Consider the following 15129-nt stretch of genomic DNA (forward strand, 5'->3'; position numbering starts at 1 on the left):
TAACTGATTAACTTCCACCGAACGAGGTCGTGTGGATTTTTGCGTCACAATGCTCTGAGCACTAGTCGGAAAACTTCTACACTACCGCTACTATTTTCTGCTGTGCAAAGTTTCACTGGGCATTTTTCTTTAGGTATATTTTTGCGTGTTATGTGAGCGAAAGTAAATTTTCCATGGGCCTTTTCTTTATTACTGTAATACCAAAACTTAACAAATTTTGCTTCATTTTGCTTTAATAGCCTACTCGTATAATCTAATTTTGTAACCAACCTTGCCTTATCAATATTACTCGGAGATCAAAGCCAGACATTGTGACGTAAGACTTGAAGTAAGTTGCGCGTGCTCCCATCGATTCTCAGCGAAGAATTCACCTTTGCTACGCTGATTCAATGTCATCAATCGTTAAAACAACGTAAAAATCGAACGTTTTTCAGCTTGAATATTTCTCGCAATCGCAACAATAATTGTTCGTGCTATGCAATGACGATTTGTATCGCTAGTTCCTGTGTTATTTCTCGGCGGACAAATATGACCGATCTAGATGGAACTTCCCGCGGACATCACATGCTGTGACGGCGGACATGTCCGCGGTGTCCGCCGTGAATTTCGAGGCCTGCATTGGTTGAGCGAGCCTTTTCGAGAGTTTCTGACAATCAAAACCAAACTGCGAAATCGTATGGGACTTCAACTTTTGTCAGCGATTTTGAGGATCAGAACTCTGCTGCAACAATTGGAAAAATGCTGTTTGATCCCCGGTCATCAGTGCTGAAGTATGACAGCTCTATTTATGAAAATGAAGCTTCAGCAGTTGATGATAGAATTTTGTCGGGTCTTGGTTCTTAGTAGTTCATCTGAGTTAACGGGCTTATGCTATGCGTTAGCATCTACTATGGAACCATTTGTATCTTGAATTTGAAAATAGGAATTTGTAGGAAGTCTGTATAGCATTGTCCCGTCTAAGTTTTTTCTATTGAACAATGCTTGATTCAATATTATAAATAAACATTCTACTTCTTGTATGTTGTAACAGTGTATGCATTTTGTATCTACACAATCAGCATGATGGACAAAGATGTTGTTTTGTCCATGACTCTTGGGAGCATGCTCCAAAACCCCCCTAGAAAGCTTGCGCCTTCGTCGATAGACCGTCGTCGTCGTCGCGACGGCAAATGTGGCTACTTTTAAATCGCTTTGGCGCATTTTTGGGCTCTTTTTTTTCAAAAAATCTGGCAACACTGCATTGACATAGGACAGTTTTCCTTACGAATCAGCTGATTTCAGTCATGCGACTCAGCACGTGATATTCTGACCGATCTACTCGAAAGATTTTTGATATAAAAAAATTAAGTAAATGTATCGCCACAAGCAGCGTGGCCTAATGGGTTAAGGTTAGGGCAAGGGAATAGTCATTTCGATTGCGTGGGTTGGATTCCCACCCTCTGCTAATGTTCTTTTTTTGACTGTAATGAATTGAGTTTGTAAGGAAAATTGTCCTACCTTTCTTAACCAATGCGCCGCGGCGCAATGGTGGTGTAGCATGGTTCGCACGGAAAACTGTCCTATGTTAAAGTACCTATACCGACTTAGTCTAAGAGTTAATCAGAGTTGCCAGATTGTACCTTTTGGGGCCAAATTTCACAAATTTGGCCCTTTTTAGAGGCAGTTGGCGCAAAAAAATGTTTGGCTCCTAGGCCCTTTGTTTTCAAAATTTGGCTCGTTTTGGAAGCAGTTGACACACACTATCAAACTAGCTATTTAAATAAATGTCTTTCGAAAATTGAGACTGAAAAGTGTTATTACGATTTTTTTTAGACAGTGCTTGGTGTATTTTATCAAAAGTTATCTGGCAACACAGCTCACAATGTTTATGTCAATGCCAAAGATTCGAGTGGAAACGCTGTAAAAGATGAAGATTTGGAATTGTTCTTGTAAAATGTAGAGCCGACTGTGTTGTAATGTTGTAACGTTATTATGTATTATTAAAAATGTTAGTAACGTTATTGAACAATTTGGCTGTTTTTTACCCAGTTTGGCCCTTTTTTCGACATTGTTTGGCTCTTTTTCTCAAAAGTTGTCTGTCTGACAACCCTGGTCTTAGAAATATAATTTTGTTTTAAGATTATATATATTATAACTGGTGTTCCTCTGTAAATGAGTGTAATTTGGCTAATTTTGCCATTTTTGTTTTCATTTTTATTTGTTTTCACCACTTACGTGTGCAGTGCCAATGTTCACTGTTCACAATTAGTATATAATGTTTTTGATACCTGAGTGTTAAGAGTATTAGCTGAGTGTTATTGTGCTCCTATGATGTAATCATGTGGTGTTTAACTGTTTATACTACAGCAGGTGTGAATGTGTTAAGATACTTCTTGTGTGGTGTATTACTTATTTATATTCACTGTCATAAATAATGTCACTCCGACACTGGACATTAATATGTCAAATTTCTGGTATTAGATTGGGTTTGTCAACTAAATCAGCCTTGTTACTGCCTCCAAGATGTTGTTTATTGTAGCGATTTGAATACCGTACCCAGTGGCGTAGCCAGAAAAAAATTTGGGGGGGGGCTAATATTTGATGAATTGAAAAGAAAGACAAAGTGTTTGATTTAAGACATCGCCACCTGATGTGCAGTGGCGTATCCTGGTGGGTTAAGCAAGGGAAGCAATAAAGGTGGTGGAGGGTTAGATCGTGCCGAAGGCACGCCTATTCTAGGGGTGTCCGGGGGCATGCTTCCCCGGAAAATGTTTGCAAAATTACACTTAAATAATGGATTATAGCGCTTTCTGGAAACACTTTCAGGGTAATATTTGTATAAAATTTATTAGCAAATAAACAGCTATTAACTTATTAAAGGTAGCTGTTACACACAAACGGGCAAAGACTGCGGCTAAAATTAGAGAACACAAAAAATTCAGCTACACAAAAACCCAACAGAGTAAGCGATTCTGAAATTGCTTATACAGATTAGTTAAAAGAAGCGTAAATCGCGTAAACTTTGCGCGATTTACAATTTGCAAAATTTATTGGTGTCTTTCTGTGTGTCTAAAACAATTCCTGGGGGGTGTTAATAGCCAGATGTCTTGGAAAACGATATAAATTTATACAAATTATAATTATATTTTCAACAAAGGGTTTAACTTCGGAATCCAAACTTTGAAAATTTGGGGGGAGCCATGGCCCCTTTCGCCCCCCCTCCTGGCTACGCCTATGAGTCCGTACCACTTCTTCAGTTCACTGATTTTCTGTTCTTTCAGGTTAAAACGTAACTTCATCATCAGTCGTCATCTCCGCCTGCGGCAGATTGCTTCCAGGAGTGGCGATTTTGAGCCAACTCGTCCAGTGTCGTCAAGTTGAGTCCGGTCCATGATTGAATGTTGTCTTGCCATCGTTTTAGTTGTCTGCCACGTTTTCTTTTTCCTTCTACTTTGCCTTCTGTGCAAACTTTGCTGATTCCGAATTATGATCTTTTAGTGTGGCCGAACAGTTTTAAAACACGTAGTCCCTCGACCAGGGCAGGAGAGCCCTCTAGTCCAGTAAGACAATCTCCTAGTGATGGTGACACAAAATCAAATCATTCTCTTCCAACCTGCCATGAGCCAGCATGGAAGCAGTACGGCTCGTGAAATCACATGGAATAATAAAACGTAACTTAGATGAGATTAAAACAACTTTAGAGTTGTATTGGCACCTTTTTTAACTTAAATAACGTCAAAAATAACCTCGCCTATTAAGGAAATTTTGAAGGATTTCTGACTGATTATTGTTATTTTTCTACATCAATGTGACGTTAGTTACCGTACTACTTTAAAAAATCTATGTCTTTGCTTCTGCAGAAAATCTGCAGCAAATGCCTTTTTTATATGTTTAGTATTGGCTACAGTATCGGCCAAATTTTGCCGTTACAGATATAAAAAAAATGGCCGATATCGCCGATACTGATATATCGGTAGCCTACATCTCTAAGTAATTTGTACAATATAATAATAGCCTACAAAAGTAGCCAAGCATCACACAAAATATACACAAAGACTAGCCTGCATTTATCACCTAATACCGTACTTAGATTATCAGCTTTAGCGATTCTGACATCTATCAAGCGTAGCAGATCAGCCTTCAATCAAATTTGAAGCTTGCACGTTGGCTTGGCCTTTGTATACAGGTTGCCATTGTTGTAACAATCTCACAACATGCATAAGCCAATTATTATATATAGTATTGTTCTTGACAACACAATAATAGTTGTTACAATGTAAATAATATTGTGTTGTCAAGAACAATACTGGAGCTGGTTGGTTGACTGCTTTTTGCCCATTTCACCCTACTTTTTCACTAATTTTTTTGGTGGATACCTCTCCGTGACGTCATCACTTCTCCGTGACGTCATCGCTTTTTTAACCAGGGCAGGGACTTGCATACCGATTACCGTACCAGCTCCCTGCAGTTATTAAAGTCTATTTTACTTAATAAACAAAACAATTTTAGTTGGTTATTTATCTTTCTTATTTTAGAGATTTTACAAATTAAGTGTTTAAGAGTTCTTTGAGTGTTCTAATACAGCAAACTAATGATGATGGTGGACTCCTCAAAGCTGCCACAAAAGATTGAATATGCTGGCGTCAAACTGACTTTGGATAATGTCTTATTCCCTTTGAACCAAATAGAAGTTACCCCATCTCAAAAAGATGGTTTACAAGTTGATGTTGAGGAAGATTTAAGATTTTTAGGTTGTGAGTACATTCAGATTGCTGGGATTATGTTAAAGATGCCGCAGGTTGCAATGGCTACAGCACAAGTGCTTTTTCAAAGGTTTTTCTTTATAAAGTCATTCGTAAAGAATAAAATGGAGGATGTTGCAATGGCTTGTATTTGGTTAGCTTCTAAAGTAGAAGAATCGCCACGACGCGTTCGTGATGTTATGAATGTATTTCATTATCTTCGGCAAAAAAGGCTCAAAGAAATGAGCTCACCAACTCCTATGTTGCTTGATGAAGCATATATTGTTTCTAAAAACAATGTTATCAAAGCTGAAAGACGTCTGCTAAAAGAATTAGGATTTTGTGTCCACGTGAAGCATCCCCACAAAATTATTGTTGTTTATCTTCAAGTACTTGAAATGGAGAAAAACAGAAAATTTGTTCAGACTGCATGGAATTATATGAACGATTCTTTACGCACTAGTGTGTTTGTTAAGCATACATCTGAAACAATAGCTTGTGCTTGCATTTACTTAGCAGCTCGAGTGCTGCGAATTCCTTTACCGAATCAACCACACTGGTTTTACTTGTTCAATGCTACAGAAGAAGAAATTCAAAAGATTTCTTTAACGATACTTGGTGTTTATAAGCACAAAAAACCTAACCATGAATACTTGGAAAAGCAAGTGGAAATACGAAAAAAAGTTCTTCAAGAGGAAAAATTGAAGGCAAAGGAAAGTGGACAAGCAACCAATCCATTAGGATCAGCTACTAATTCACCTGATACAACAAATAATTCATCATGTCCCGAAATAGTATCGCCTCAAGCTGATACAAAGAAATCTTCAGATAATTCAAATCTACCAAAGCATCACAGAAGTCGTGAGCGTGACCGTGGTCATGAACATGACATTCGTCGTGAATCTTCCTTAACAAAAAGCTCAAAACATAGGGATCGTGAATGGAGTCGAGCCACTTCCGAAGGTCGTGCGGGAAAACGTAGAGATTATGAAAAAATGCGAGAAGAACCTCAAGCAAAACACAGACATCAAGAAAGAAGTCGCGAATCGTCTAAATCGAAAAGAAGAGATCGAGAAAGTAAGCGGGATAGACATAGCCACAAAAGACATTGAAACAAAATACACATTGAGCATATGTTGGCTTAGTAGTTCATTTGTATGCAGAGCAACTTTGTATGAAAAGCTATCTCTTGCATACAGAATCTTCCATGGAACAATCTGCTTATGAAATGCATGTTAAATCAAAAACTAAAACAGAACTTTTACGCTGTTCATGCACATATTCCAAAAAACAACAACAATGAAACAGTACCGGTAGTCTTAAAACTTCTTTCTATAATATTTTGTAAACTAATATTAAATATTTTTTTAGTTTGTGGTTCTAATTCATAATATATTTGGAGACTTGATTGCAATTTTAGAAAATACTAGTACAATGGATCTGTTTTGAACTTTTTGTTAACAGCGTATTGATAACGTTCTGTTCTGATGAACTAGTCATACATGTTTCACAGAGTTGTGTATGGTGTTTTTAAAATTACCAAAATGTCATATTTTACAATTGTTTTTTATGTCTAAGTTTACTAATTGCCATGCATTAAATTCAAAACTACATACGATAGGATGACGCAGCAAGTTTATTAAATTAATTGAGTTACACTACTTGCGACAAATAAAGTAATAAAAACTGGGCATAGGATAGGCTACTTTGGCATTGAGGTGACAACATGCTAACTGCCTTCATTTTCATTGCATCTTTTGTATTTTGTTTGTCAGTCTTTTTTTGAAATTACATATCGATAATTCTTGTAAGATAATTAATTGCCAGATGTAAAAATGTTTGAAGACGATTTTGAAAGGTCTGAAAGCGAAGACATTTCTGACCATGACAATGAAATCTCTGATGATGAAAATGAAATAAAAGAAAATGAAGAAACACATACATATGAGTGCAAACATTACAAAAGACATTGTCGGTTCGTCAGTCCATGTTGTGAAAAGCTATACCCTTGCCGCATTTGTCATGATGAAGATGTTGGCACACACACTCTTGACCGGCATGCTGTCAAAGAAGTGGTATGCACTGCATGCGATAAAAGACAGCCTGCTGGTGAAAAGTAAGTTCATGTTATTTTAAGAATGCTTAGTAACACAATATAGATTTTGTAGTAATAATTATTTGAAAATGGATGTTTGATTCTTTCATAGTTACTGGTTAATATAGCTTCTGGAAAATAAACTATGCTTAGAACCAGGTTCTAAGATAGAACCTAAACTTTTTTTTCAGATGCATGAAATGTAACATTGCATTTGGAAAGTATTTCTGTTATTAACCTCAAATTGCTGTAAACCACATTGGGTTTTAAAAGTGAATTCTTCTGTATTGTTTTGTAGCAGTAATCACAAGCATATTTAAAATAAATGCATTTCAGATGCATAAAATGTGAAATTACATTCGGAAAATATTTCTGCTCAATTTGCCACTTATATGACGACACTGACAAACGTCAGTTTCACTGTGAAGGCTGTGGGATATGTCGTGTTGGTGGAAGGGATAACTTTGTCCACTGCTTTAAATGTGGCTTATGTCTGGCAACGTCATTAAAGGGAACTCATAAGTAAGTCTACTTTATATATTGTGATAAAGAAGACCGTTGCTATCAATGAATTCAACTGTAAGCTCGATGATTTTTCTGTAGCATTTGTTTTTTGAATCCTGTGGTCACATGGTGACGGCATCAATGAGTTTAATGGCTGAATAGTTTCGGTTTTCTACTACAGTATTCGGAGAAAGCCTTTTTCGGGGATTTCTAAATTCCCACACCAGCATTTGTTTATTCAAAGGAATTAGCTTATAATTGCTAGGTTATCTAATTAAAGTGTCAGCAAAAAGTCTCCGCAAGAAAAATAAATAAACATTTATCAAACGGTGTTTCATGATTAACAATAGAGGTTAATTAAATAAACTCTCCGCCAAAAAAGAAGCACTGGTCATTGGTTAAACAGTGTTTGAGGTTCATAGTCAACTAAACTAAGTTAAAATCTTTTGGCAGTTTAGAATAAACTTGAGTTTTGGCGTTACATGACCTGAAATTCCTTCCATCAGTTCCTTGGTTAGACTCTCAGGTGATGTTACTATATCATGGCAAAGTAACCAATTAGAATCGAATCTCTACAAATTCTCAAAGTTTACCGAATCAGTTTTCTCCGAAATGATGTTTATCCGAATTGGATTCTCCGAAACGAGCCATTCCGGAATAGTTTTTACTTATTTTTGGGTGTTGCATTAGAAAATCACTCGCTGTTGTATGCGCAGATGCATTGAAAACAATTCTGAACGAAACTGCTCTATCTGTCTTGAAGATATGTATCACACCAGGCAAAGTTTACATGTTCCCAACTGTAGTCACCTATTGCATAAAAAATGCTTTGAAAAGCTTTTAAAAATGGGCGACTTCCGATGCCCGACGTGCGGAGTGTCTTTCGGTAAAATGGAAGAATTCTGGAAAAATGTAAGTGGTTGCATGTAAACACAGAAGTCATATAGTAGTAATAATTTTATAACTGCAGACGTCACTGTTTTTTTCTTCTTTTTTTTGTTTTCGTACAACGCAACTGACGTCACTATTTCGGTCTCAAACGTACACTAGACTAGACTTGAACGCCTTACTACTATATAAGTAATTCAGCGTGGTGATTCTTCCATTTGTGGTACGCAAGGAACCACATTTGGACCCACCTTGCCAGAGTGCTCAAACTGCCTGAGCGGTGAGCTATCCGTTTTGTTATGGCTCGTAACAGTCATTTATCCAACATATTCTGTATTGTGAACTTCATTAAATCAAATAATGTTATCGATGACGTACGACGTCCTTGAAGATGAAACCGTTAGTTAATTAGGTGTTTACCCAAATGAATGATTTTGTTATGCAAACACGCCATTTTAAAATGACACAAATCGGTTGAAAGTGATTTTCATGTTTAGGGTTTTATCAACTTGGTCTTAAAACTAGAAGGTAATTATTCCTGACTACATTGTTGCATTTGTTACATACCTACATATTTTCAATAGTTGGACAAGGAAATTGATGAGACTCCAATGCCAGCTGAATATGCTGATACAAAATTATGGATATTGTGCAAGGATTGTCATGAAGTAAGTGTGGTAGAAATTGCACTTTCCTGTGTCTTAAAACGACATTTATCCATTTTGTTATGGCTCGTAACAGTCATTGACTCAATATTTTCTATATGATGAAGTTCATAGCTGTTCAAATAATGTTATCGACAATGATGACGTACGATGCCTTGATTGAAGGTGAAACTGTCTCGTTTCATTATACACTTCAGCAGCATAGACGGTAGGGTGTTTCAAAATTTCACCACTTTTAAATTTCAAAACGAGTACCTTTTTTTCTGATGGAGTTTTGGCCGCTGATTACGAATCTGGCATTATTTTTTCATTATGACGCCATCTTGAGGGTGCCCCCCGCGATTTTTCACGATTTTTCGCGTTTTTTCAATATCTCGAAAACTACTTGGGCTAGACGTATGGAATTTGTATCAAATGATGCAGAATATACGATTTCCTATCTATACTTACGAGAGTTTAAAGTCGTATCTGCTTCAGAAAAAAAGTAATTTGAGAAAAACACTTTTTTATTGTTTTTATATCCATATCGATACACTGGACTACAAAAAAAGAATTTTTTTTTGCTCCATGAACTTTGAAGACTGATTTAGAGTAATTTTAGGGTGCTGAAACCGAATCTGACCTCAGATTTATCCTATCACGTCAGGTTTGTGAAATATGATGACAACAAATTGCTACTTTCGCCAAAAGTGGAAGATTTGGCGTTGCGTTTACCACCAACATATGCAGTGCTGTAACGAAAGGTTAGTGTTAGACAGGCCAAAACAGCCTAAATATGGTTACTGAACAAGCATTGCCATAGGCTTGCTTAAATCTTTGTGGTTTCATGCAAAACATTGACGGGGGAAGGGGGTCAGTTACACTTAAAGCTTCCCTTTTAGCTTGTTATTACTGCCTTGTTAATAATGTTGCTTAAAAAACAAATTGGTATCAAAATTATAGTTGGTAGGTGTATTTCAGCTACCGTACTTATGGACCACATGGCCTGGATTTCTGGATCTTGCACAATGTGTATGTGCAATAAACGCAACGTTAAATCTTCCACTTTTGACAAAAGTAACAATATGCTGTTATCATATCTCACAAACCTGACGTGATAGCATAAATCTGAGGTCATATTTGGATTCAGCACCCCAAAATTACTCTAAATCAGTTTTCAAAGTTCACAGAGCAAAAATCGTGTAGACCAGTGTAATCTTCGAGCTATATGACAATTACAATTGTGATTTTCGATTTTTTAGATGACATGAGTGAAATATATTTCATTAACATGAAATAAGCATTCCAATGTGTGGATGCCTCGACCATGCCGTTCCATGAAGAAATCGGCCAGGCGCTTATTTATACCAGATTTTTTCCCTGTGTTTAATGCGGTGCACGGTCGTTTGGTCGACAGACATTTGGTCGACAGGACGTTTGGTCGACAGGACGTTAGGTCGACAGAACGATTTATTTTAGGGTTAGGGTTAGAGTCAGGGTTAGATTAGGGTTATGGTTAGTTAACTAACCCTAACTCTAAATAAATCGTTCTGTCGACCTAACGTCCTGTCGACCAAACGTCCTGTCGACCAAATGTCTGTCGACCAAACGTCCTGTCGACCAAATGACCGGGTACCGTTTAATGCAGTAGTATCTGACATAACTGAATATATTTTACTTAAAGTATCCTCACAAATTTGCTCGGTAACACAGTTAAAAATGGTCTGAGAAGTTACCGAAATTCCTTCCAAAAAAGTTTTCACAGCTATAACTTTTTCACACTTGACTCCTGTATCCACAAATTGTCCCAAAAAGATGTACCTGTCCATTTTGTTTATTCCATCATAGCATAATTGAATTGCTTTAGCATGTTTCAGCTCTTACTCACATTGATTTAAAGCTTCAAGTCGACACTGCTCGCGCTTTCGAAGTACAGTTGTTGGCGAAGCAGAAATATTTTTTTCTCCAACAGTTGATCGCTGCAGATCGGATTGTTGGCGAATCGACACTAAACGACGGTCTGCTTTAACACAGTCACTGGTACTGATCGAGAATGAACGTTTTTTAAGGTAAGCTTTTCCTCCTGCAAGATGCTTGGGAGCAGGTTGGTAATCCAGGTCGAAATAGGTTGACGTGTCCCTAACATTATCACTCGTCTCTGCTTCCAAAAATAAAATCATTCTTCTAACGGATGTTTGATCTTTCAGAAACATAATTTCTTTTTCTGGAACTCTGTGGTCAAAACTGCAACTACAAATCAGCTTACCTTTATACGTTTGAAATATATCTGGTATTTCACACCGGCACTTGGTTATATCAAAGAGCTGGTCGAGCCAGCCATCGCTGATTGAAATAAGTTTCAATTTCTTGGCACGTTTTCTTGCCACAGCAAACTTGTGAATAAGTTGCTTCAGTTTTGTATGGATACTTCTCAACTCGATAGCAGGCAAGCTGGCTCTTCTCCACAGTTGAGCTATGTCATTCATAACTACATCTTTGATATCATTGAATCCTGGAGTTTTCTTCAAAAATTTAGTGTCTGTATCCATTAAAAGCTGCTGAATATAATGATAGTGCTCTATAACTTCTCTACACGTTGGTAATGTATTTCCAAGTAACTTTTTCGAGACTATCAGAGACTTAACCTCAACAGATCTCAACCATGCCATATCCCTGCTTATACTGCATTTAAAACTGACCAACTAAATTCAAATTGGAAATTGTTTTTATCCCTTAAGACCCGTATTGTCAACAAACAATTATGATCGTTGATTTACAAACAATTACCATTGTTATTACCAATTACCGAATTGACGTCACAATGTATTGTCATATAGCTCGAAGATTATAGATATGGAATGGATGTAAAAACAATACAAAAGTGTTTTTCTCAAATAACTTTTTTTCTGAAGCAGATACGACTTTAAACACTCTTAAGTAGAGATAGGAAATTGTATATTCTGCATCATTTGATACAAATTCCATACGTCTAGCCCAAGTAGTTTTCGAGATATTGAAAAAACGCGAAAAATCGCGTGGGGCACCCTCAATATGACGTCATAATGAAAAAATATAGCCAGATTCGTAATCAGCGGCCAAAACTCCATCAGAAAAAAAGGTACTCGTTTTGAAATTTAAAAGTGGTGAAATTTTGAAACACCCTAATAGACGGTGTATCTGAGGTCACACGAGGAAAGTCAAGTTTGCCATTTATCAAAACAGCATACCTGCTTTTTATGAAATTAAGAATAAGTGTTGTGCAAATTCTATAAAATACTCAATAAGGTTGTTTCTCTTTTCCATAAAAATTCCTATTGGTGACTTTTTTTAAATTTAGTTCAACTCTTTTATCTCGTCTACTTCAGTATTTCAGGTTATGTGGCATTTTAAGGGCTTGGCCACATGATATAGGCTTATTAAATCAGGCCGATAAAAAGATTATTTAGGCCCGCAACTCCGGCCCTCAAAACAAGACATCTGTAAAATAAATTATACGTTTTAAAAGATTGGCGTTCAAAGAAGTAGAAGCTCTTGGATTTTGTACTGGGTCTATTAGGTTATGTTTTTGCACATTCAGCTGACACATTTCTTTTGGTTCAGATTAGCCAAGTTAAATTTCATATTTTGGGCTTGAAATGTGGTAACTGCGGCTCATACAACACCTGCGGAAGTGATCCTCCTAATGCTGATGGAACAGAGGTGTAAAACATGGAGCATCATTACTGACTGGCAATAACCGATCATGCCCGGTGGTGATGCAGTTTACGCAATCTTAGGAATGTTGAACATGGTTGATTCATGTAAATTTCCTCCGTTCAATCCACTCGTTAGATGAATTACGTAACCTCCGCCCATGGTGGCATTGAATGGCTTGTTTCACCGTGGCTGCAAAATAGAGTTCTGTGCCCTCGTCTCTAGGCTATACACTAGATGCCACTTAATTAATTTATCTCTTTTCTCAGCGATTTTGAAGATGGACACCATATTTTAAAAATTCGGCCCAAATCTAGTGTAATGCACAGATAAATTTATTATTCGTCAATTTATTAAGCGGGTTCTACTGTAGGCCCACAAGTTTGTTTTCATTGTCGTAATTTGGGGCCGAGGATGTATCCCATTTACGATCCTATAATTGTCCATTTTTTTCCCGGAGTGCAACTGGAAAGCTGCCTACTGGTCTTCGTCTGATTGTCCGAGACAAACGTTTGCTTCATTTAGTAGATGAAAGATGATATAATCTTCGATGCTCTGCAGTCTTTTCCTCAGCGTTTACATGAAGAAGGTCATGATCCCCGTTGGTTTGCGGTTTAGCGGAAACCTTTTATTCTATACCTTTTCAAACCTTTAAATGCTTCCTCGTCCATATTAAGGCCGAAGGCCCACAGCGCAATATGACATTTCTGGAAACCTTGGCCTCTAAAGCGGTCTATAATAACTTAGGCCTCCCAACAAAGATGAACTGCAAGCCATAGAGAGAATTCTCGAATTCAAGTCTTTTAGGAACTTTAACCAGTAAAACTGAAAGTGTACTATTTCATGTATTATTATGGAATAAAACTTACTTAACAGTGTCATGGTTTCGTTTTTAAATAGAAAGCAACCCTCAAGGATTGCTGGTTTATCTTGCACCAGGTTTTCAAAGAAAATGTTGAGCTCAATGTGATTGTAAGAATTTTTAACTTTGACTGGAGTGTCTCTTTGGAAGCTTTATCCTGGCGGTTTCGCATGGGCCTGCTTGAAGTTTAGTTGATCGATGGCCTGTTCATTCTGCAATTAAAGTTGTGACAACTCAAAATTACAAAACAATCGACTTCAGCCTAAGTAGCCTACCAGTTACAAATTTTAAGTGGAGAGAGGTCCCGGGTTCAAATCCCGGACGAGCCCCCAGTGTAGGGTTTTCCTAATAATTGGCTATATTTTTAGTGTAGACTTTTGGTTATTGAGAGACTCTGAGTCTCTTGTACAAAAAGGGTAATTTAGGCTTCTGTCTAGGGGTATGATTTCCTACAAAAATTAAACAAGTTAAATTAATATCAAATATATTTGTTATAAATGAAAATTACAAGTTCGGGAAATTGAAAAGTAGCCTACTGATTCTGTCTCTACCCAATTTAGTTCATTGCGACAAGAGCGACATTCTCCTGTCGTGAATTTTACCTTCTCGTTCGGTCGGTTCTGAGTGTGTGCCTTTTTCAATTCCCCGCTTATTTCATAATATAGCTACCGGTAGTGAGTAATAGCCTATCGTGAGAGTGGCATTTGTGGGGAAGCGATACCGGTTACATGGTGGGTCGCATTAGAAATACAGATGTGATGAGCTAAATTCGTGTGATTGACATTGGTTAAACAAGAAGCGTGACCTAAGTTTCGTGAGAACAGAACCTAGGTTTTGAATTTGCAGCGTTGAAATGCATTTTGCAATTTTGATAAGTTTCGGTTAAATGTTAAAATATAAATTTGTTGCTTAAAATAATAATATAATAATAATAATGGTAGCCTACATGTTACACTTTTACGAGTCGGTGATGGTCTCGCATTGATTTGTGTCCTCAATATATAGCTCTGAGCTTGATAATTATCTTACGGCGTGAAATGTCATGGGTAAAAAGCGAACGCGAGCTATCAGCGTTACCACATCTAAATTCCACAACCGTTGAAGTTACAGATTTGCTTTTGACTAAACTTCCCAATCGCCAAATTACAGTGATGGCACCAAATTAAGGCTCGTTGGGTAGTGATATGCGGCCTGAAGTTGGCGTGGTGTGTTAAGCCACCAGCTCATATGATATAAGTTAGCCTACTAGACGTCAGTGTGATGACGACACCCCTAGGCGAGGGGTGATAGGAGCACGCGATCTTCATGCAAAGTAACACAAGCAGCCTAGCCTACATGGTCTTTGATAAGGTAGGTGCTAATCTGATGTTGGCTAGCGTATCACGATAGGGAATGGTCGGGTTAATTGAGATAAATTTTTTTCTATGTTGTTTTTATTTCTTCATTCACAGTGCTTTACGTGTGTTGTATATCAAAGAACTTCTGTTAAAAGCGTAAGCTAGCAGTCAAATGGCTCAACTAACACTACAGTGAAGGTCAGTTGTGCCACATAGCCTTACTGGGGTTAGCTGAGTCATATTTATTATTTTTTGAAAACACAAATTGGAGCACATTTTTTTGCAAAAGTTTAGTTTTGTATTTGAAATTAATGATATCACGATATTAAAACAGGCCAACAAAGGGACCTACCCACACAGTATAAACGCTAATTAACAGGGTTAG

The 15129-nt window shown here is 37.3% G+C and overlaps 2 protein-coding genes across 2 annotated transcripts; both read left to right on the plus strand.

Annotated features, from left to right (window-relative positions):
- The first annotated feature begins 4518 nt into the window (after positions 1 to 4518).
- On the plus strand, positions 4519 to 6496 carry LOC145782999 (cyclin-L1-like). Its single transcript, XM_082594755.1, has one exon. The coding sequence runs from the start codon at positions 4571 to 4573 to the stop codon at positions 5831 to 5833; it is 1263 nt and encodes a 420-aa protein (XP_082450881.1). The 5' UTR covers positions 4519 to 4570; the 3' UTR covers positions 5834 to 6496.
- Positions 6497 to 6556: 60 nt separating this feature from the next.
- LOC145783001 (RING finger and CHY zinc finger domain-containing protein 1-like) lies at positions 6557 to 13423 on the plus strand. The gene is made up of 5 exons (XM_082594756.1): positions 6557 to 6837; positions 7153 to 7338; positions 8037 to 8232; positions 8793 to 8876; positions 12453 to 13423. The coding sequence occupies exons 1-5, from the start codon at positions 6557 to 6559 to the stop codon at positions 12555 to 12557; spliced, it is 852 nt and encodes a 283-aa protein (XP_082450882.1). The 3' UTR covers positions 12558 to 13423.
- The last annotated feature ends 1706 nt before the right edge of the window (positions 13424 to 15129 follow it).

This window comes from Aplidium turbinatum, chromosome 14, assembly GCF_918807975.1.
Source record: "Aplidium turbinatum chromosome 14, kaAplTurb1.1, whole genome shotgun sequence".
Taxonomy (NCBI): domain Eukaryota; kingdom Metazoa; phylum Chordata; class Ascidiacea; order Aplousobranchia; family Polyclinidae; genus Aplidium; species Aplidium turbinatum.